Source organism: Triticum aestivum, chromosome 2D (genome assembly GCF_018294505.1).
Source record: "Triticum aestivum cultivar Chinese Spring chromosome 2D, IWGSC CS RefSeq v2.1, whole genome shotgun sequence".
Taxonomy (NCBI): domain Eukaryota; kingdom Viridiplantae; phylum Streptophyta; class Magnoliopsida; order Poales; family Poaceae; genus Triticum; species Triticum aestivum.
Genome location: NC_057799.1, coordinates 454,239,323 through 454,263,066, shown reverse-complemented (window position 1 = coordinate 454,263,066; position 23,744 = coordinate 454,239,323). Strand labels below are relative to the sequence as shown.

Here is a 23,744-nt window from a genome sequence, read left to right as displayed (position 1 = left end):
GGTAAGAAACCTAAGCTGTCGTTTCTTAAAGTTTGGGGTTGCGACACTTATGTCAAAAGGCTTCAACCTGATAAGCTCGAACCCAAATCGGAGAAGTTCTTCTTCATAGGATACCCTAAGGAAACAATTGGGTACACCTTCTACCACATATCCGAAGGCAAGATCTTTGTTGCAAAGAATTGAACATTTCTAGAGGAGTTTCTCTCGAAAGAAGTGAGTGGGAGGAAAGTAGAACTTGATGAGGTAATTGTACCTTCTCTCAATTTGGAAAGTAGCACATCAGAGAAATCCGTTCCCGTGATGCCTACACCGACTAGAGAGGAAGCTAATAATGATGATCAAAACTTCAGATCAAGTTACTACTAGACCTCATAGGTCGAACAGAGCACGTTCCACACCAGAGTGGTACGGTAATCCTGTCCTAGAAGTCATGTTACTAGACCATGGTGAACCTACGAACTATGGAGAAGCTATGATGAGCCCAGATTCCGATAAATGGCTTGAGGCCATGAAATCTGAGAAAGGATCCATGTATGAGAACAAAGTGTGGACTTTGGTGGACTTGCCCGATGATCGGCAAGCCATTGAGAATAAATGGATCTTCAAGAAGAAGACAGACGCTGATGGTAATATCACCATCTACAAAGCTTGACTTGTCACAAAAGGTTTTCGACAAGTTCAAGGGGTTGACTACGATGAGACCTTCTCACCCGTAGCGATGCTTAAGTCAGTACGAATCATGTTAGCAATTGCCGCATTTTATAATTATGAAATCTGGCAAATGGACGTCAAAACTGCATTCTTAATGAATTTCTTAAAGAAGAGTTGTATATGATGCAACCAGAAGTTTTGTCGATCATAAAGGTGCTAACAAAGTGTGTAAACTCTAGCGATCCATCTATGGACTGGTGCAAGCATCTCGGAGTTGGAAGATACGCTTTGATGAGGTGAGCAAAGCATATGGTTTTATACGGACTTACGGTGAAGCCTGTATTTACAAGAAAGTGAGTGGGAGCTCTGTAGCATTTCTAATATTATATGTGGATGACATATTGTTGATTGGAAATGATATATGTCGGATTTCGGGTTCTGGCAAAACCCTCGAGGTTCGAACACTGGGGTGCGCACGAAGATCTCTCCCTCCCCCTAGCTCGCTCTCGCAATGATCGTCAGGCCTAACGTGTCGAACCCAAAGAGTAAGGAGACACAAGAGTTATACTGGTTCGGGCCACCGATGTGGTGTAATACCCTACTCCAGTGTGGTGTGGTGGATTGCCTCTTTAGCTGAGGGTGAACAGTTACAAGGGAAGAACAGCCTCCTGAGGAGGGGTGTTCTTGTGCTTGGTGGACTTGTGTGAGGCTATGGACAGAATGGCTCCGATCCAAGATGAGCTGCCTCCTATGGTGGTGGCTAGTCCTATTTATAGAGGCCCTGGTCCTCTTCCCAAATATTGAGCGGGAAGGGATCCCACAACGGCCAAATTCGAAGGAAGACAACTAGTACATGTTATCCTGACTAAAGGTGGTCTTCGCCTGCCAAAGGCTCTAGTGGTGACGCCGTCTTGGGCTCCACGGTGACCTCCGTCCTGCCGTCCTGCTGGTCTCGGTCTCGTTGCACCGATATGGAAACCTTTGCCTGATGCCTCGGGACTCCTCGCCTGCGCTTGCCTCTTTAGCACCAAAGAGGAAACGAGGACACTGCACACGTTGGCGCCCGCCTGGTCATGGTCGTCATGGCTTGCGTCACGGGAACCTCGCGAGGTGTCCCTTGCCTTGATCTCTCTGCCCCTCGCGAGCCAGCCTGGTGAGGCCGCCCCTGAGGAGGTCTTGCGTCGTCCGCCTCGCGAGGTTTGACCCCTCGCGAGGGTCTTGAGTGTTTGCTAGTGAAGATGGGCCATACGGGGCCACTGGTGGAGCCACGCCGTGGGCCGCAGGCAGGCAAGTCTAGGGACCCCCGTTCCCAGAACACCGACAGTAGCCCCCGGGCCCAAGGCGTGCTCGAACTTGGCTTCGAGGCGAAGCCAAGGGGCAAGTGCGGAGCGCCGCGGGCCCCAACAGCCTGCGACCCTGCTTGACGCGTGGTGATTGATTGGACATGGGCGTCTCCGCTTCCCCACGCTGCCTCGGCAACTGCCCGACTTGACGAGTCCTTGCTGCATGCAGAGAAAAGTCATTATTACCTGTGATCGTGGGGATCGCCGGTTGGTCTTCTCCCGCTATAAATGAGGAGGGGGCAGAGCCCCCGTTGCTCATCTCTTCCTGCTCCGCTTGCTCCTCCTCCCTTGCCCCATTGCTAGAAGCGACACCCATGGCGCCGATTCAGAGGTTCTCGAGTGCGGAGAAGGAAAAAAAAACCCCGCTACAAGCCCGGACCACTTTCGCCGAAGAAGAGGCCGGTCCACCGCCGCGATGTAGTCGTGAGGCCGGAGGTGTCGAGGCCTTGGTGCGAGCGGCCTCCTCCCGGGTACCCGCTGCCCCTGTACGCCCAAGTTGAGGGCTCTGGAGGCAGAGGCGGCGAGCGCCGCGTTCCGCGCCATGGCCGTGGTCGCCGCGCAGCGGTGACGCACGCCGTTGCTCCAGGAGCCCACGCCGCGGACTCCTTGCGCGAACTCGTGATGTGGGCGGCGATGCCTCCGCGCACTTGGATTCTCTTCCCGCAGTTCTTCTTCGTCGAGATGTTGCCGAGGGGCCCCCTCGAGCTTTGGCTGCAGCACGCTGACTGCGACGCCCCGGCGACTGGAGCGGAGGTTGAAGCCGTTTTCCCAGGCAAGGTCTTCATGACCCGCGGCTGGGGCGAGGTGGCTCGAGTTCGCCGCGTGGAAGGCGCCCTCGCCATCCACTTTGAGTACGACGACGCCTCCACCATGTTCTTCAAGGTATTCGATGAGGAAGGCCGCCGCCTGGAGTGCTGCCCTAGAGGGGGTCGTCGGGACGGCGCAGCGACCAACGCCGAGCTTGCGGTCGGCTTCGGCAGCGGCTCTCCCAGCAACAGCGGCGATGCTTGGGAGTCCAGCGACTCTCCCGAGCCCTACGAGACCCCGGAGACGAGCGACGACAGCTACGTACCCCGAGCTCTCACCGGGCCCGGAGCAAGGCCGCAGCATCTGGCCGCCGCCGTCGCTGATCTGGATGGGGTTGGCGTCGGCCTCCCGTGACCCACTATTGATGATGGCATCAGCCGCACCAGCGCGTGTAGATAGAACTCCTAGGAACTCCCTTCTTTTTGTTCCTCACGAGGAATCGAAATGGTCCCCATGGGGGCGTGTAAAGGGTCTGTAATGTCTTCTGTTCATTTTATCCCTATTATGAAAATTTGCGAACGCATGTCTTGTTTTGGCCCAGTCTCCCCTTTCCAACCCCACGGCAGCTTGGTGCTCTACGCCGACAGGTCCCGGTCCCCAGGCAGGCTGCAGCCGTCGCTGGTATGCCAGGTCGCGATGCCGTGGTCAAGGCCAGGAGGTGAGCGGCCCGTGGTCCAGTAAGAGCTCCTGAGGCGCGATGCTCAAGAGGTCCCCTTTAGCGCTCAAGCAACTACCGAGAGGCAGGAAAGGGTGGCGATGTTTCCGTAACAAGGCTGCCACATGTGAGGATCCTATGCTGTAGTGCTTGGTCGACCCGGGCGTGAAAACTTATCTTGGCAGTCCGGAGCTGGTTCCGTGTGTTGCGCCAGACTTGTGCGTCGACTGATGTAGTGCAGCTAGGTTGGGCCCATGCAAGTCTCCTCCTCCCCTCCACACTCTTCGGTGTGCTCTGCGTCCTCAAGTCCCGGCCCTCAAGCGAGCTCAGCCGCCGCTGGTATGCCAGGTCGTGATGCCGTGTTCAAGGCTAGGGGGTGAGGGCTGGAGAGCCAGTAAGAGCTCCTGAGGCGCGATGCTCAGGAGCCCCCCTTTCAACGCGCAAGCGAATCGCATGGGAGAAGAAGGAGCGCGTGGTACCGCCCGCTGTCGTCCTCAGGAGGTCCCTGCAGGTTAGCACGAGGAGGGACATAGATCGCCACAATGATTGTCGGTCTACCGCAGGTCCCTCTGCAAGAAGATGAGGGCACTTAGGGCCTGGTGAGGTGGCGTGCGCGAGGCGTGCCGCGAGCCAGAGCTCGACCGCTCAGATTTGTCGACATTGCAGGGACGGACCCGAGCACAAGCGCCGTGCCAGCATGTGTTGCTCCCGTGGTGGGTGACAACCAAGCAGGTGATAACCATAGATAGATTATGCATGAAAAGCAAACTAGCTTAGGTAAATGCAAGAACAATTCATGCCACCGGGACGGACCCGAGCAGCCTGGGGATAATGCAGCCCGAGGGGCGCCCCCAACAGAGTAAGCTAAAGATGCAAAGGATACATGCCGCAGGGACGGGCCCACGTGGCCTGAGAATGATGCAGCCCGAGGGGCGCTCCCAGCTAAATAAATTTGGAAAATGTCACCTAGTTTCGTTGTCGAAGGGATGTTGGGGTAGCTGAAGATGCGTGGCGAAGGGGTTGCTCGTCATGAGCTACCGGAGCCCTGAGCCTCGGGAGGCTCTGGGGTCCGGGTGGTTCCTTGAGGACCGTCTCCATCTCCTCCAGAACTGAGTGATGCCTGGCCTCCTGAGCTGCCAGGACGCTCCGCAGGTTGCGCTGATAGGCGTCCACCATGCTCGGCAGGCCGAATGGCATGCGAACATAGCTGTGAGGTGGGCCCTCACAATGTCCCACGCGCGAAGGCCAGAAGAGCTCCTGAGATGCGGCCCTGTTGAGCCCTGGGATGTCGATGTAGACGCACAGCCCGCCATCCTCGCCTGGATGGGGAGCTGCGCCAGGTGGGCGGCGGTCGCCGCGCATGGCTCTTGCTTCTTGAAACTCTTGGGTAGTCTGGGTGATGAACTCCTGAGCACCAGGCGCTCCTCGCCCGGTGCCCTCCTGAGGGCAAACGTGCCGCCAAGCACGCCTCCATGTGGTGCCCGAGCGCCTCCCTCGTGATGTTGGTCAGGTCTGAGGCCCTCCAGAAGAGAGCCCTCGAGCCCTGCTCGAGGAGGGCGCCGGGCACGCCTTCCTATGTGAGGGAGGGAGGCGCCCCAGGCGCGGGCGCCGATCCGGATGTGGCATCGCTAGAGGCGCCGCTCCCCTGAGGCCCTGTACGGAGTAGCTTCTTCTTCTTCTTGGGGATGGCCTCAGGAGGGTACGGTGCTCCATTGTTGTCTGGGTCTTCGATTGCTGCGGCCTGGAAGGTGCGCTCCAGGGCACATCGCATCTCTTTCTTCGCAAGGGACTGTGATGATCCCACCGCTCCCTGGCATCTTGAGGATGTTGTAGCAGTGGTGGGTCACTGCCATGAACTTTGCCAGTGCTGGGTACCCGAGGATAACATTGTACGGCAGACGGATGTGGGCAACATCGAAGTCGATGAGCTTGGTGCGGTAGTTGTCGCGCTGTCCGAAGGTGACAGGGAGGCGGACTTGCCCTATCGGGGTGGTGGAGCCGTCGGTCACTCATGAGAAGGGCTTGGTGAGCTGAAGCTGATCGTATGGCACTTGGAGGCCGTCGAATGTCTCGACGGACAGGATGTTAAGCCCTGCTCCACCATCGATGAGGGTCTTGGTGACTTGTACGTTGCTGATGACGGGTGAACAAAGCATCGGGAGGGCGCCAGCGGTGGCCGCGCACTTGAGCTGGTCCGCCGAGCTGAAAGTGATGGCGCACTTGGACCACCTGAGCGAGCGTGCAACCTCAAGCCTGGGATGGGCTGCGTTCACCTCGCGAGCGAACTGCTTGAAGATACGCTGAGAGGCTGGGGCCTGAGCTCCGCCCAAGATGCAGGCGATGGCGCGCGGTTCCTGGAAGCCCCCAGCCCCCTCATCCTGAAGGTGGTCGTCATTCCTTCTTGGTGGTGGCGGCAGCGGAGGAAGACCGGCGTTGCCCTGAGGGCGATCCTCGCGAGGCTGATCCCTCCAGGCGCCCTCACGAGGCTGGTCCTGCCAGCGGTCCTCGCGAGGCCGGTCGCGCCACTCCTGACAAGGGCCGCAATCGTCCCAGTAGCCCCGGTCGTTGCACTCGGGGTGTCGACCGAAGCGTCCATCTCGAATGGCCCTGATCTCTTGACAGTCGTTGGTGTTGTGGCGGTGTACGTTGTGGAAGGCGCAGAACGGCCGACTGCTCTTGGACAACTCGGGATGGTCCCGGCCGCGCTTCGTATCTGGCTCCGCCGCGAGCACGGCCACTCCGTTGCGCTTCACGTCCTTGGCCTTGGCTTTCTTCTCCTCCCGGGTCGGTAGCTGGGAGCTCGAGGAGGGAGAGGCGCTCCTCCTCAGCTCTTGCGCACTTGGTTGCTAGGTTGAACAGCTCCAAAGCCGTGCATAGCTCCTCGTGGATGGCGAGCTCCTCCTTCATCTTGACGTCGCGGACGCCATCAGAAAACACTGAAATGATGGCCTCGTCCGTGACCTTGGGGATCTTGAGGCGAACGTTGTTGAAGCGCCAGATGTACTTTTGTAGGGTCTCTCCTAGCTGCTGCCTGACGCGGCGTAGGTCGCCCACGGCTGGGAGGCGGTCGCGAGTGCCCTGGAAGTTGGCGATGAAGCGGCCGCGCATCTCGTCCTAGGAGGAGATCGAGCCCGGGGGCAGGTTCAGGAGCCACGAGCGAGCGCCATCCTTGAGAGCCATGGGGAACCAGTTCGCCATGACTTTTTCGTCACCGTTGGCCACCTCGATGCTCAGCTCGTAGAGCTGCAGGAACTTCGCAGGGTCGGGGGTGCCGTCGTAGCGAGGAGGCAGGTCTGGCTTGAACTTGCCCGGCCAGGCGACGCTACGCAGCTCCGGAGTGAAGGCACGACAGCCTGCCGTGGCCACCGGGGCCCTTTGCAGAGGTGGGGCCTGCCCTTGGTGCCCGCGCACCGCCACAATAGGCGGAACGCGGTCTTGTCGTGGTGGCGCTGGGAGCGCGGGAGCATTCTCTTGCGGCCAGGGAACTTCTTGGCAGCTTCCTTCTTCTCGCGCGGGCGCCCGACGCGGTGGGTCACGCCTGGGGGCCGCGCGCCTTGGCGCCAGGGCGCCGTCTTGGTGTGGAGACGGTGGAGGCGCTCCATGAGCCACGTCGCCTGCGGCTGGCGGCGGGCGAGGCAGCGAGGGGGATGGCGCGGGGAAGCCCCCTGCGGCGCTGACGAGCTCGGCGGTGCGGTCCAACCAGTCCTCGTAGAGGTCGTCGACTGGGCGGTAGCGCAAGAGCTCTCGTGCCATGAGCAGCGCGGCCTGCGCGTCTGTGGGAGCGCGACGAGCGTGAGACGATGAGCCGGCTGGGGTTAGCGACGAAGTTGTGGTGCGGCCGTCCCGCCGCACCGAGGGGTGCAACGAGGACGCTTACTGCTCATTTCCAGCCGGGCCGGTGGCGCCGTTGGCGGCGGGTGCGGAGAATTACGGGGAGGCCCGCCGATGGGGGCAGTCTGAGTGACACGGGCGGCGAGGGCGGCCCGGTGATCAGCGCGGGCTCGGCGCGCGTCTGACATGGTCGTGGTGGAACGGTGGAACACGGATTGGCGGAAGAAAAGCTTCGGTGTACCCCTACCTGGCGCGCCAAATGTCGGATTTCGGGTTCCGGCAAAACCCTTGAGGTTCGAACGCTGGGGTGCGCACGAAGATCTCTCCCTCCCCCTAGCTCGCTCTCGCAACGATCGTCAGGCCTAACGCGTCGAACCCAAAGAGTAAGGAGACACAAGAGTTATACTGGTTCGGGCCACCGATGTGGTGTAATACCCTACTCCAGTGTGGTATGGTGGATTGCCTCTTGGGCTGAGGGTGAACAGTTACAAGGGAAGAACAGCCTCCTGAGGAGAGGTGTTCTTGTGCTTGGTGGACTTGTGTGAGGCTATAGATGGAATGGCTCCGATCCAAGATGAGCTGCCTCCTATGGTGGTGGCTAGTCCTATTCATAGAGGCCCTGGTCCTCTTCCCAAATATTGAGTGGGAAGGGATCCCACAACGGCCAAATTCGAAGGGAGAGAACTAGTACAAGTTATCCTGACTAAAGGTGGTCTTCGCCTGCCAAAGGCTCTGGTGGTGACGCCGTCTTGGGCTCCTCTGTGACCTCCGTCCTGCCGTCCTGCTGGTCTCGGTCTCGTTGCACCGATATGGAAACCTTTGCCTGATGCCTCGGGACTCCTCGCCTGCGCTTGCCTCTTTAGCACCAAAGAGGAAACGAGGACACTGCGCACGCTGGCGCCCGCCTGGTCATGGTCATCATGGCTTGCGTCATGGGAACCTCGCGAGGTGTCCCTTGCCTTGATCTCTCCGCCCCTCGCGAGCCAGCCTGGTGAGGCCGCCCCTGAGGAGGTCTTGCGTCGTCCGCCTCGCGAGGCTTGGCCCCTCGCGAGGGTCTTGAGTGTTTGCTGGTGAAGATGGGCCATATGGGGCCGCATGCAGGCAAGTCTGAGGACCCCCGTTCCCAGAACGCCGACAATATAAAATTTCTGTATAGCATAAATGGATACTTGAATAAGAATTTTTCAATAAAAGACGTCAGTGAAGCTACTTACATATTAGGCACCAAGATCTATAGAGATAGATCAAGATGCTAGATAAGATTTTCAATGAGTACATATCTTGACAAGATTTTGAAGGAGTTCAAAATGGATTAGTCAAAGAAGGAGTTCTAGCCTGTATTGTAAGGTGTGAAGTTTGAGTAAGACTCAAAACCTGACCACAGCAGAAGATAGAGAGAGAATGAAAGTCATTCCCTATGCCTCAGCCATAGGTTCTATAAAGTATGCCATGCTATGTACCAGACCTATTGTGTACCTTGCCATGAGTTTGGCAAGGGGGTACAATAGTGATCCTGGAGTAGATCACTTGACAGCGATCAAAATTATACTTAGGGGACTAAGAAAATATTTCTCGGTTATGGAGGTGATAATGAGTTTGTTGTAAAGAGTTACGTCGATGCAAGCTTTGACACCGATTCATATGACTATGAGTCTCAATTTGGATACATATTGAAAGTGGGAGCAATTAGCTAAAGTAGCTCCATGCATAGCATTGTAGACATAGAAATTTGCAAAATACATACAGATCTGAATGTGATAGACCCGTTGACCAAACCTCTCTCACAAGCAAAACATGATCACACCTTAGTACTCTTTGGGTGTTAATTACATGGCGATGTGAAATAGATTATTGACTCTAGTAAATTCTTTGGGTGTTGGTCACATAGCGATGTGAACTATGGGTTTTAATCACATGGCGATGTGAATTAGATTATTGACTCTAGTACAAGTGGGATACTGATGGAAATATGCCCTAGAGGCAACAATAAAATAGTTATTATTATATTTCCTTAATCATGATAAAGGATTATTATTCATGCTAGAATTATATTGATTGGAAACTTAAATACATGTGTGAATACATAAACAAATACCATGTCCCTAGTAAGCCTCTACTAGACTAGCTCGTTGATCAAAGATGGTTAAGGTTTCCTAACCATAGACATGTGTTATCATTTGATAACGGGATCACATCATTAGGAGAATGATGTGATGGACAAGACCCATCCGTTAGCTTAGCATAATGATCGTCAGTTTATTGCTATTGCTTTCTCCATGTCAAATACATATTCCTTCGACTATGAGATTATGCAACTCCCGGATACCGGAGGAATACCTTGTGTGCTATCAAACATCACAATGTAACTGAGTGATCATAAAAATGCTCTAAAGGTATCTCTGAAGGTGTTTGTTGAGTTGGCATAGATCGAGATTAGGATTTGTCACTCCGAGTATCGGAGAGGTATCCCTGGGCCCTCTCGATAATACACATCATAAGCTTGCAAGAAAATGACTAAGGAGTTAGTGACAAGGTGATGTATTATGGAACGAGTAAAGAGACTTGCCGGTAACGAGATTGAACTAGGTATGAAGATACCGATGATCGAATCTCGGCCAAGTAACATACCGATGGACAAAGGGAATTACGTATGTTGTCATAACGGTTCGACCAATAAAGATCTTCGTAGAATATGTAGGAGCCAATATGGGAATCTAGGTTCTGCTATTGGTTATTGACCGAAGAGGTGTCTCGGTCATGTCTACATAGTTCTCGAACCCGTAGGGTCCGCACGCTTAATGTTCGTTGACGATATAGTGTTATATGAGTTATATGTTTTGGTGACAGAATGTTGTTCGGAGTCCCGAATGAGATCACAGACATGACGAGGAGTCTTGAAATGGTCGAGAGGTAAAGATTGATATATAGGACGACGGTATTTGGACACCAAAAGTGTTTCGGGACGTACCGGGAAGGAATCGGGTCACCGGATGGGGTTCCGGGCACCCTCCGGGAAGTTATGGGTCTTATGGGGCAAAGGAGGTGACAGACCAGCCCACGAGGGGGCTGGTGCGCCCCTCCCTTGTTTGGCCAGCCCTAGGGAAGAATAAGGGGGAGGGCTAGCCCCTCCTACCTTTCCCTCTCATGGGAGAAAGGAAGGGGGGGGGGGCGCTACCCTCCCCTGCCTTTCCCCGCACTCCAAATAAGGAAAGGACGGGGCGCGGCTTGGGAGGGACCCCAAGTAGGATTCCTCCTACTTGGGCGCCTCCTTTGGCTGCTCCTCCCTCTCTCCCACGTATATATATGTGCGAGGGGGGCGCCTAGCACACAACAGACAATTGCCTAGCCGTGTGTGGCGCCCCCTCCACCCTTTACACCCCCGGTCATATTTTCGTAGTGCTTAGGCGAAGCCCTGCGGAGATCATTTCACCATCACTGTCACCACGCCGTCATGCTGCCGGAACTCATCTACTACCTTGCTGTCTTGCTGGATCAAGATGGCGGAGGACGTCACCGAGCTGAATGTGTGCAGAACACGGAGGTGCCATGCGTTCGGTACTAGATCGGTTGGAGCGCGAAGAAAGTTCAACTACATCAACCACGTTGTGAAACGCTTCCGCTTACGGTCTATGAGGGTACGTAGACGCACTCTCCCCTCTCGTTGCTATGCATCTCCAAGGATAGATCATTGCGTGTGCGTAGAATTTTTTTCCATGCAACGATTCCCAACATGAAGTTCAGTAGTAACTTGATCCGAAGTTTTACGATCATCATCATTAGCTTCCTCTTCGGTTGGTCTAGGCATCATGGGAACTGATTTCTATGATGTGCTACATTCCAATTCGAGAGAAGGCACAATTACCTCATCAAGTTCTACTTTCCTCCCACTCACTTCTTTCGAGAGAAACTTCTTCTCTAGAAAGGACCCATTCTTGGCAACAAAGATCTTGCCCTCGGATCTGTGTTAGAAGGTATACCCAATGGTCTGTTTAGGGTATCATATGAAGACACACTTCTCCGCTTTGGGTTCGAGCTTATTAGGCTGAAGCCTTTTGACCTAAGCGTCGCATCCCCAAACCTTAAGAAACGACAGCTTAGGTTTCTTGCCAAACCATAGCTCATACGGTGTCGTCTCAACGGATTTAGACGGTGCCCTATTTAAATTGAATGCGTCTGTCTCTAATGCATAACCCCAAAACGATAGTGGCAAATCGTAAGAGACATCATAGAACGCACCATATCTAATAGAGTACGATTACGACGTTCGGACACACCATTACGCTGTGGTGTCCCAGGTGGCGTGAGCTGTGAAACAATTCCACATTGTCTTAAATGCATACCAAACTCGTAACTCATATATTCACCTCCACGATCAGGTCGTAGAAACTTTATTTTCTTGTTACGATGATTCTCCACTTCACTCTGAAATTCCTTGAACTTTTCAATGTTTCAGACTTGTGTTTTATAAAATACATATACCCATATCTACTCAAATCATCTGTGAAAGTAAGAAAATAACGATATCCACCGCGTGCTTCAATACTCAATGGACCGCATAAATCGGTATGTATTATTTCCAATAAGTCACTAGCTCGCTCCAGTGTTCCGGAGAATGGAGTTTTAGTCATCTTGCCCATAAGGCATGGTTCACATGTCTCAAATGATTCATAATCAAGAGATTCCAAAAGTCCATTAGTATGGAGTTTCTTTATGCGCTTTATACCAGTATGACCTAAGCGGTAGTGCCACAAAATATGTGGTATTACCTTTATTAACTTTGCATCTTTTGACAATAATATTATGAATATGTGTATCACTATGATCGAGATTTAATAAGAATAAACCATTCACAAGGGGTGCATGACCATAAAAGATATTACTTATATAAATAGAACAACCATTATTCTTTGACTTAAATGAATAACCGTCTCGCAATAAACAAGAACCGGATATAATATTCATGCTCAATGTAGGCACCAAATAACAATTATTTAGGTTTAAAACTAATCCTGAAGGTTGATGTATAGGTAGCATGCCGACGGCGATCACATCAACCTTGGAAACATTTCCGACGCGCATCGTCACCTTGTCCTTAGACAATCTTCGTTTATTCCGCAACTCCTGTTTTGAGTTACAAATATTAGCAACCGAACCAGTATCAAATACCCAGACGCTACTACGAGCACTAGTAAGGTACACATCAATAACATGTATATGAGTATATCACATATACCTTTGTTGACGTTGCCAGCCTTCTTATCTGCCAAGTACTTGGGGCAGTTCTGTTTCCAGTGACCATTCCCCTTGCAGTAGAAACACTCAGTCTCAGGTTTAGGTCCAGCCTTGGGTTTCTTCACGGGAGCGGCAACACTTTGTCCTGATTCAAATTTCAGTTATTCAATGAACTTGGAATGGAACTTATGTGTCAAGAGAGTGCAAAGTCAATTGTTCCACATATAACATACGCTAGATCTGTACTTCGTTTTTTCACTATCAACTTACCATCCAAAAACGAGTTAAACAAAAGACAGTTTTCACCACCAAATTCTTTTTTTCTCTCGAATACGCTATGGTTAGCGTATCATTGCATTGATAGAAAGGGAAGAAACGTACAAGTTAGGCATCAGGGGCACGTACACTACAAGGCGTGCCCGAGATGCACAATGAGCTTGGAGTGGGTTGCTCAGCCCAGATATTAGTCTATGTTACAGGGATGATACTACTCAGTCCTTTGGCTCCTGCGTAGGTCCAGGAGCGGGCGTCATCCTGGATCGCAGCCAGGAGGGAGGCGGGGGAGGGTATGATCTTGTCGAAGATGATCGCATTGCGGTGGCGCCAGACGGACCAAACCGTCAGGGCGGCAATGGTGGAGAGCCCTCGACGCTTTTCCTGGATCACTGTAGTAAGGGCTGCGCTGAGCCAGTCTAGGAAGCCAAGGGAGCCATCAGGTATGGTGATATCGGGGCAACACCAAGAGAGGATGCCATGCCAATCATGTGGGAGAATACACACTCCACCAGGAGATGGTGTAAGGTCTCGGCATGCTGAGAACACAACACACATGCAGGCTCATGCGGGAGGCCACGCCGCTCCAGTCGGTCGGCCGTCCAACACCGGTTGACGGAGGCGAGGTAGATGAAGAACTTGACTGAGAGGGGGGCACCCGATTTCCACACGAGGCGCCAGTGCTCGGACATTGTAGATCCGGTGAATAGGGCATTATAGCAGGAAGAGGCGGAGTAAACCCCGTTTTCAGTCCACTTCCATAGAATGGTATCGGGTTCCTGGGATAGAGTGATAGCCTGCAGCCGACACCAAAGGTCAAAATACTCAAGCGCAGCCGCCGGGCCAAGGTGGCCATGGATGTCACCGATCCACGCTCGATCCTGAAGGGCAGCAACGACTGTACGTGATTGGCGGGGCCGGCTTGGGACAAGAGCAATAAGTCTCAGGGCGAAGTCACTGATAGAGCAGCCCTGGAGCCATTTGTCAGTCCAAAAGCGACAAGATGTGTGATTGCCAATGGACCAGGTCGTCGAGGCATGGAAGAACTGGAGAGCCTCGGGTTCAGAGGGCGGCTGGAGATGTGACCATGGGCGAGAGTCATTAGAAGCACGAAGCCAAAGCCATCAGACGCGAAGGGAGATGCCGGTGCGGTGGAGATCACGAATTCCGAGCCCGCCAAGCTCGATAGGATGGCAAACTATTGCCCAGCTAACAAGACAAGATCCAGCACGGGCATCTCTGCGGCCGTGCCATAGGAAGTCGCAGATGATCCGGTTCGCCTTCTTGAGGATGGGTGGGGATAGCAACATGGCCAGAAGGATGTGCATGGGCATAGCCATAAGAACTTGCCAGACCAAGGCGAGGCGTTCCCCTCGCGAGAGAAGCGCGGCCTTCCAGGTTGCCAACTTGCGGAGTAGCTTGTCGATGAGGGGAAGCAGGTGAGAGGCAGGCACCTTGCGGAGGGAGAGGGGGAGGCCTAGGTATTGGATGGGGAAGGCCACTACCGGACAGGTCAGAGAAGAGCCAACCGCGTCAGAGACCTCGGGGGTGCACTGGATTGGCGCCGCCGAGCACTTGGCGACATTGGTGCGTAGCCCTGACACAGCCCCAAAGTAGTCGAGGAGCCCGCTAACGACGGCGAGCTCGGAGGGATCAGGGTGGCAGAAAATGACCACGTCATCTGCGAAGAGGGAGATGCTGGAAGCAGCCAGGCGGTCGGTGAGTCGCCGGATGATGCCCTTGGTCACCGCAAACTGTAGGAGCGAGTTCAGCGCACCAATGACTAGGGTGAAGAGCATTGGTGAAACAGGGTCACCCTACCGAAGGCCTTGATGATGAGCAATGGGAGGGCCCGGAGTGCCATTGATCATCACCCGAGTAGATGCCGTGGATATGAGTATGGATACCCACTCGCGCTATCTAGGTATGAACCCTATATGCTCGAGGATCTGAAGGAGAAACGGCCAAGATACTGAGTCAAAGGCGCGGGCTATATCCAGCTTGAGCAGAACGCGAGGTAGTCAGAGCCGGTGAAGTTGCCATGTCGTTTGTTGGACAAGAATGAAGTTGTCGTGTACGCTCCTGCCCACAATGAAGGCACTTTGATTGGAGGAGACCAACTCGCCGAGTCTAGGCGCCAACCGCAAGGAGAGAACCTTGGCGAAGAGTTTAGCGACGATGTGAATGAGGCTGATGGGGCGGTAATCGAACAAGGTGGCGGCGTCCGGCCTCTTGGGGATTAGAGTGACCAGGGCCTCGTTGAGCCTCTGGAAAGCTTGCCCGTTGAGAGCGTATAACTTGTCGAAGCACAGCACAGAGGTCGTTCTTGATGACGTCCCAGCATGATCGAAGGAAATCGGCGGTGAACCCATCCGGGCCTGGTGCCTTGCCGGAAGGGAGCTTTTTGATAGCATCCCAAATCTCGTCTGAGGTGAATGGAACTTCAAGCTCAGAAAGGTCAAAGGATCGGTGCTCAATGGCCTGGAGATCCATCGTGATAGCGCGCCCATCTTGGGACCCAAGGATGGTGGTGAAGTGATTGAACGCAGCACGGGCAAGGTCGGCCTCTCGAGAAACTCGCTGGCCACTGACGGTGAGGTCAATGATCTTGTTCTTCTGCGCCCGGTGAGAAGCATGAATCTTAGAGAAGGCCGAGGAGGCCTCGCCCTCCTTGAGCCACCGAAGACGGAGGCGCCGGCGTGTAATGGAGTGCTGGAGGGACGTGAGGCCTAGATACTTTTGTTTAAGCTCTCGTCGGAGCCACGCTTCGGCAGTGGAAAGGGGTCTCATGTCTTGGGCAGCGTCAAATCACGCAATGAGCTCGCGGGCGACGCCGAGTTGGGTGCTGATGCTGTTGGTAACTCACGCACTCCACCGCTGGAGACCCTTGGCTGTGGCTTTCAGGCGCGCAAAGAAGCGCCGAAAGGCGTCCGGATCAGGAGCCACAGAATTCCAGGCCTTCGCCACCGTATGTTGAAAACCATCAAGACTCGGCCAGTACTTTTGGAAGTGGAAACGTCGGCCTCCAGGAGAGTGGGCGGCGCAATCGATGAGCAACGGACAGTGATCAGAAGCCACAGAAGAAAGGCATCGCAAGAGGCACTCAGGGTGTGACGTCTCCTAGGAGGGGGTGCAGAGGACGCGGTCGTTCCGAACAAGGGTGGGGTTCGCTTGCTCGTTGGACCAAGTATAGCACCGGCCATGCATGTAAATGTCGTAAAGGCCATGATCGGAGATGAAGCGGCGAAAACGGTTCATCGTGTGACGAGAAACGCGATCATTATTCTTGTCGGCCAACGAGGTGATCATGTTAAAATCGCCTCCTAGAAGCCAGGGGCCCGAGACGCTGGATCGGAGGTCTTGGAGCTCATTTAGGAAAGCAAGCTTTGCGTCATCGCCCTGAGGGCCGTAGACGCCGGTGAGCCACCAGTGAGGTCCGCCCGTGGTGGGGCTCACAACCGCGGAGACATGATGATCGCCAATCATGGGATTAGATAGGGAGATCTGGCAGCTTTGCCATGCGAGGATGATGCCTCCCCGGGTGTCGATTGCCGGGAGGAAGAAGAACCCATCGAAGGTGCTGCCAAGAGTCTCGGATACCAGAGCTGGCGTAACCGACGAGAGTTTGGTTTCTTGCAAGCACACCACCAAATTCTAGCTCGTGCCTGTGATACACACTTACACATGAGGCACTGGGAGTGGGGTGTCTACAATATGCAGAGCACCACGTGCACTAAGATACTAGCACTTCAAACCCACAAAGAACAGTCTTCTCAAAATGCAAACATCTCAACCATAACCTTGGTGGAAGTCACAGGTTTCATTCTCCTCCCCCCTTGACCTCCTCCCCCCGTGCGGCGGCGCCGCGCCGCACCGGGGCCTCTCCGCCGGGCCTCCCTCTCCTCCCGCCGCCGCCGCCGAGGGCATCGCAGGCTAAGCCTGCGGGCCACAGCGGCGGCGGCGGCAATCTTCCTCGGCCGGTGATCGGATCTGGGTGGCGGCGACCCACTCCGGCCGATCCAAGGGCGATGGCGCAGGCCGGTGGCGACCAGGGTTGTCGTGCTGGTGGCGGCGACGAAGAGATCACGTCGGCGGCTAGGGTGTCCGATCTGGATCCCATTCGGATCTTGATGGTGGTTCCTCGAGCCGTCGTGCGCATCCTTTGTTCCGGCGCGGCAAGCGGCCTCTGGACTAGGCATGCGACACGAGGACGTCAGGGGCTCTGGCCCTCGGCGTGGAGGTGGTGGCCATCTTCTTCGCCGGAGGTGGTTGGCTAGATGGTTGTGGATTCTCGCATCCAGTCTCGGCGTACAGTGGGGAGACGGGGCTGCCGGTGAAAACCATGCTATGACTCGGGTCATGGCGGGCGATGACGGCGCTTTTCGCGTCGTTATCTTGTTGAAGACATCGCCTCTGCAGCTTCTGTCGACTTGCTTGCGCTGCTCTGGGTGAAAACCTTGATCCGGAGTTTCCGGATCAGACGATGGCGGTGCTTTTGGGGCGCCGTTTTCCCTCATGGGGGCATCATTTTTTTGAGCAGCGGCTGGATGCAGGACCAGAGGACGGATTCTTTGGTGGAGCGGTGCGGCATCTCACTCATTGATGGCGGCGGGTCTCGGCGGCATGGCGCTGTGGTGACTCTGCGTCCGATGCGCGGAGATGGACTCGCGCAGGAGGGTGACGCGGTCTGGCGTCGTGGTGGCATCGACGGCAGCTAGACCGGGCAAGGTAGATGCAGCAGTACAGCTCTGAAGATGGATTGGTGGCAGGTGGCTGCGGCGGCCTCAGACCCGGCATGCGTCCTGGTTGAGGAGTGCGCCGGACTGGTAGGTGACCCATACCCTGCAGGCGTCCTGGATGGGACCTCAGGTCTTAGATGTTAGGTTTGGCTGCGAGGTCTGTTTGGTACTAGGCCCAGACTATCAGCATCCCTTCATCACTTGGATAGGAGTAGCGACACTTTTGTTGCCTAGACGATGGCTTCAGTCTTACTGTTGTATGACTTTGTAAGGTTTTGTGTGAATAATTAATAAAGTGGCTGCATGCATCGTCCAGATGCAGAGGCCGGGGGTCCTCCTCCATTTCTAAAAAAAAGAAAAGACTATGCTAACCAGGGACGATTCTCTGATACAGAAGGAAATGAAATCACTGCTTCAACTCAACTGAGAACAGGAAATGAGAACTGCTCAATACAATGGCTGAGTGGACTGATATTTGTATTATTCTATCTTGTTTTACATTAAGAAAAGAAAGAAGAAAACGTATGCTTCACTTGCTACTCAGCTGCTTTTACCTATGCAAAATACAGATAAACATGCGGTAAGAAATTGTGTGCGTTCCTAGCAACAGCTGCCGAAGCGTATAATCAGAAGGTCGTGCGTAAATGGATCATGAATCAACCCTCTTATGAATGAGATGATCACCCAACTGTTCTGTTCTTGTTCATCAGTGGGATCAGCTCTACATCATCAGTCACTTTGATTCTCTCATCTTGAACATCCTCAATGCAAGGATGACAACTTGAATCATCTGTAACAAGGACGGAAAACTGGGCACTGCCCGATCCATCCTTGACAGCTTCTGTAGACTCGTCATCGTGGAGCATCTCCGCAGGAAGGAGCGTCGAGTTCTGGTCGCTTTGAGGAACAAGAAACAGTAGCGTCAGCGGAAGCAGCCTTGAGACGTTTCTGATCAACACAACTGCCCAAAGGTTACTGAACTCCGATCGAGTCACATTCAGCGTGTGCAGCAGTAGGCCACCCCACCACGCAGACATAAGCGCCCCCACATTTTGTATAGACATGAGCAGCGCATAGAAGGTTCCTTCGATGCCCGGAGGACAAAGCTTGGAGCAAAGTACTAGAACCGGCATCCACAGAAACGCCGCAGTCGATCACCGCGAAAACGTAGTCCGGCATGCCGACCTTCGTGTTTAGTCGGGTCACCAGCGCTAGATCAAGCATCCCTGTCAGGCTTGACAGCACCTGACCCCATAAAAGCATGCTGCGGAAATCATAGTCCTTTAGAGCACTTTGGTATAGGACAACCCCGAGTAGTGAACCCACTGCACCGACCGCATAGATCACACCGATAAATTCCTGTCACAATGCAAATGTTCCGTAAGTTTCTTCGGCAACAAATGAGTATCATAAATGTCAATGTAACCTATAGCACACCATGCAAATTTGTACTATATATCACACGATAAAGGGTTAAGATCTGACTGAGACTGCTATTTTGGAACATTTGAGCAGACTGGCAGGCCATCTTCAGAAGCATATTAGTCGGATTTGAATGTAGATTGCTTTAGCTATATTAAGACAGTACACAAAACCATGTTCATCTACTTATGGTTATGGAAGCTACATATATACATAAATAAATTATGTTGCATCAAAGTGGCATGCATCTAGCTGTCTTCCAGCCAGAGAGTTCTGGCCAGATAACCAGATTGGCTTCTAACTGAAATACCAGCTCCCTATGCAGATTTAACCATTAACGGCATGTATATTTTTTCAGACTCCTAGTCTGTGATGATGATATCTAGGCATGTGCACACCTCAGAAAACCCTGGTCCAGTTAGTTGATCTGTGTACCAGTAGAACATTCCTCCTTGGATGTTCAGGCTTAGATTGAGGGAAACAAATATGTACAAACACGGCCGCCAGACTTCAGGGCACTTGAGTGTTGTCCCCATTGACTGAATTGCTTTGTAGAACTTCTTATGAACCTGATTCAGCAAAGGCTTTAAATGGCATCAGTGTGCAAAGACTGCATTCAGTAATTCAACCCGACAAAAAAAAGGGGAGTGTGCCGTCTGACCTGCTTGTAATCGAAGTCTGTCACTCTGCTCTCCTTCAGGAGAATCCCAGCTGAGAACACCAGTGCCGAGGGGATGCTCAACAAGCCAATAGCCACCTTCAAACAGCAAGCACAAGGCATATCATTCGCCCAGAACATCGAATTCACATGTCGCGGCATGTGAGGGAAAGAATTGATAGCTTAACAGGAGACTCAACGGACCTGGGCGCCCATGGAGTGGACAAGAAGGCCGCTCATGGAGAACCCGATCAATGACCCAAATGAGGAGCAAAACCCACACAGGCTTTGCATGTCGGCGGCGAGTGACGGGTGTGTTATGCTGTTCTGCGCAACCAGGGCGTCCAGCGTCACGTCGGCTATCGCCGCGCCTGCGCTCTGCGCCGTCAAGGCTAGGACCGCCGGTATGAGCCCCAGATTGCTTTGCACGGAAACCATAAGCATAGATGTTGCGCCAATCACGCCTGCATTAACCTCAGAGCACAGAGCATCAGGATACCAACCGTGAAATGATGTTCAGTGTGGTGGAATCAAGAAGAAGTCCCCAAATATTTTCACCAGCGAGAAGGAAGTAGGGGCGGCGGCGGTACCCGGCGACGGGCACGACGTCGGCGAGCAGGCCCCAGATGGGCTTGACGACCCACGGCGAGTCCACGATGCCCTGGTAGAGCTGCGCCGCGGACGGCTGCAGGCGCAGCACGTCCTTGCTGTAGTACGAGGCGGCAACCACCCCGATGGCGCTGCCCACGCCCTGGCAGGCCCCGTAGACGGCGAAGACGGCGAGCATGTTGGTGTTAACCATTGTTGTTTAGTAGTTCATCTAGTTTATTTCTGTTTGGGTCTGTTTAGTCTAAGTCTAGTACAGCAATGCATGGCATCATGGTAAAGTGGACTGATGGATCGGTAATGGTGCGAGCTGGTCATCGGTCAAGTGAAGCCAGGAGTTGTGAGTACATGCATAAGTACTAGGTAGATTTGATCGGTACATGCATGCAGCCGAGAGCGAGATGGATCTATACGTTGCCGTGCCAAGAGACTAGCTCAAAGTGAGCTGAGTTAGTTGAGGCAAAGACGTTGAGTTGATCCATCAGAGTGACTGGATGTGCATGCACTTGTTTAGTGGAGTACGTGTGTGTGGAGCGTGAGTTTAGGATCAGGCCGGTGTGTAACTTGGCCTCTGCGTTTGCTTCTTTTTTAAATACCCTGTAATCACTTTGGTTAATCAAGAGAAAGAGAGTCAGAAAAGGCACAAGTTGTGCGGTGCCAAAACTCCTGTGTGCTCTTCTTCTATCTTGTGTGCGTGAGTTCATCTCCTACCCTGGGCAGAGACAACACTTGATATTCAGAGCCATGGTGACTGAAGGTTCGCGCACTCCGTCGCCGGGTCGCCGCCGTGTCTCAGCCTCGCCGGTGGTGCGCCGAGGCCGGAGCCCGACACGGCGTGGCTGCCGTGAGGTGGTGGTGCAGCAGGAGGTCGTCCACTAGGCCAGCAGCACCGTCGTCTACCCGCCGCTGACGGCGACGAACTACTTCGAGTGGTCGCTGATCATGAAGGTGAACATGGAGGCCCAACGCGTGTGGGACGCCATCGAGGGAGGCGGGAGCTTCAGCCAGGACAGGGCGGCGCTTGCGGCAATTCTGCGAGCCGTGCCGGAGGAGATGCACTCCACGCTTGCCGTGAAGGCGACGGCAAAGGAGGCATGGGATGCCATCAAGATCATGCGGGTCGGCGATGCCCGCGTCCGTGAGGCCAAGGCGCAGACTCTCCTCAAGGAGTTTGATGCCGTCCGCATGAGGAGCGGCGAGACCCTCGATGAGCTCGCCATGCGCATGAACGGGATCGCCAACAAGCTGCGCACGCTCGGCGAGAACCTCGACGAGGTGAAGGTCGTGAAGAAGCTTCTCCGCATCATGCCGTCCAAGTATACCCAGGTAGCTATTGCCATTGAGCAGCTTCTTGATCTTAAAACCATGTCCATGGAAGAGCTTGTGGGAAGGCTCAAAACGGCGGAGGACCGGAGCGACTTGGACGAGGGCGCCAACAACTACGACCAGGGTGGTGGGAGTCGCCTGCTCCTCACGGAGGAGGAGTGGCTTGCTCGCTACCGCAGCGGCGCCAGCAAGAAGAAGAGAAACTTCGACATACGGAAGGTCCGCTGCTACACTTTCCAAGAGTATGGGCATTACTCGAGGGACTGCACCGAGCCGAAGAAGGAGCGGGCGCTTCTCGCCGACGCGACCGCCGACAACAACCCGGGGCTGTACTGAAGGTCTCCATGGAGTTCTCACTAAAGCACAACAAGGTTAAGGGGGTGATTGTTGGTGTTAACCATTGTTGTTTAGTAGTTCATCTAGTTTATTTCTGTTTGGGTCTGTTTAGTCTAAGTCTAGTACAGCGATGCATGGCATCATGGTAAAGTGGACTGATGGATCGGCAATGGTGCGAGCTGGTCATCGGTCAAGTGAAGCCAGGAGTTGTGAGTACATGCATAAGTACTAGGTAGATTTGATCGGTACATGCATACAGCCGAGAGCGAGATGGATCTATACGTTGCCGTGCCAAGAGACTAGCTCAAAGTGAGCTGAGTTAGTTGAGGCAAAGACGTTGAGTTGATCCATCAGAGTGGCTGGATGTGCATGCACTTGTTTAGTGGAGTACGTGTGTGTGTGGAGCGTGAGTTTATGATCAGGCCGGTGTGTGACTTGGCCTGTGCGTTTGCTTCTTTTTTAAATACCCCGTAATCACTTTGGTTAATCAAGAGAAAGAGAGTCAGAAAAGGCACAAGTTGTGCGGTGCCAAAACTCCTGTGTGCTCTTCTTCTATCTTGTGTGCGTGAGTTCATCTCCTACCCTGGGCAGAGATAACAAAGCACAAAGCTCCAGTGCAGCTCGCGGGAGAGCCGCCGCAGCCAACGGAAGGGGGAGGCGACGCCGCATTCGGCGCTGCCGTTGCGGCCAGCTTCTTGTAGTGGCCCGCCCTCCTTGGCGTCGGGATCCATCATAGATAGCAGCCCGCGAGGAACAATTTCTTCTGAGGCTTCTTGGGGATCTGCGGCGAAGCCACCGGAAACCGCGCAGCAGGAATGCGAGCTGCGACGACAGGGCGATTGTCTGACGAGCACAAGATGCGTCGTATATTTTCTTGATGAGCTGACTGGCTAGCAGTACTGCAGTGGCTGAGCACGAGGTGAAGTTTTCGATGAGTTTACCTGAGGTCGGTCGGCGTCGGTGTTTCGTTTGACTTCGACTCGTAGAGAATCTCCGAATCATGGTGGTTCGGTTATCAGTCGTCAAAAATTATGGAGGGACATGATCAATGCCCACAATAGATTGATGAGGTACTATTTTGTGAAGGATCTCATATATCACGAGTCCTACTTTCGGCATTGTTTTAGGATGAGCATCGAGTTGTTCAAACACATTGCGGAGAAACTGACGAGTCATGATCGGTTTTTTCAGTAAAGGAGGAATGCCGCCGGAAAACTCGGACATATCACCTTTCAAATGGTGACAGCCGCTTTGAGTATGTTAGCATACGGTATTCCGACGGACCTAGTTGATGATCATTTGTCCATGGGTGAGAGTCAAGCCATCATGTGTGTCAAGCACTTCGCAGTTGGAAATGTACAAGCGTTTGATCCGGAATATTTGAGAGCTCCCAATGCTGAAGACACCGCAAGGCTTTTGAAGATAAACAAAGCTCGCCGGTTCCCAGGTATGCTTGGCTCAATAGATTACCTGCATTGGAGTTGGAAGAACTGTCCTTACTAATAGAAAACAAGGCTTTGGTCCAGGCCTGGCCAGCCCATTAGTCCTGGTTCAGTCACGAACCGGGACCCATGGGGGCATAGGTCCCGGTTCGTGAGTCCAAGGGGCCGGCCGCGCCTCGTGGGGCATTGGTCCCGGTTCGTCTGGCCCCTTTGGTCCCGGTTCCAGACACGAACCGGGACCAATGGGCCTCGCTCCTGGCCCACAACAATTGGTCCCGGTTCGTGGCTGGAACCGGGACCAAAGGGCCTTTAGTCCCGGTTCCAGCCACGAATGGGACCAATGAGATGCCTATATATACCCCCTCGCCAGCGAGCAGAGCACTTCACTGCTCTATTTTTCTGGCCGGCGAGGGGAGAGCTTTG

The 23,744-nt window shown here is 53.8% G+C and overlaps 1 protein-coding gene and 1 pseudogene across 1 annotated transcript; both read right to left on the bottom strand.

Moving 5' to 3' along the window:
* Positions 1-18,059: 18,059 nt before the first annotated feature.
* On the bottom strand, positions 18,060-20,055 carry LOC123055837 (probable folate-biopterin transporter 2; annotated as a pseudogene).
* Positions 20,056-20,064: 9 nt separating this feature from the next.
* Positions 20,065-20,519, bottom strand: LOC123053789 (probable folate-biopterin transporter 3). The gene has a single exon (XM_044477339.1). The coding sequence runs from the start codon at positions 20,411-20,413 to the stop codon at positions 20,102-20,104; it is 312 nt and encodes a 103-aa protein (XP_044333274.1). The 5' UTR covers positions 20,414-20,519; the 3' UTR covers positions 20,065-20,101.
* Positions 20,520-23,744: the final 3,225 nt, after the last annotated feature.

What these genes read in the sequence shown, in the direction of transcription:
- LOC123053789 (XM_044477339.1), bottom strand. Translation starts at nt 20,413, where the DNA reads ATGGTTAACACCAACATGCTCGCCGTCTTCGCCGTCTACGGGGCCTGC.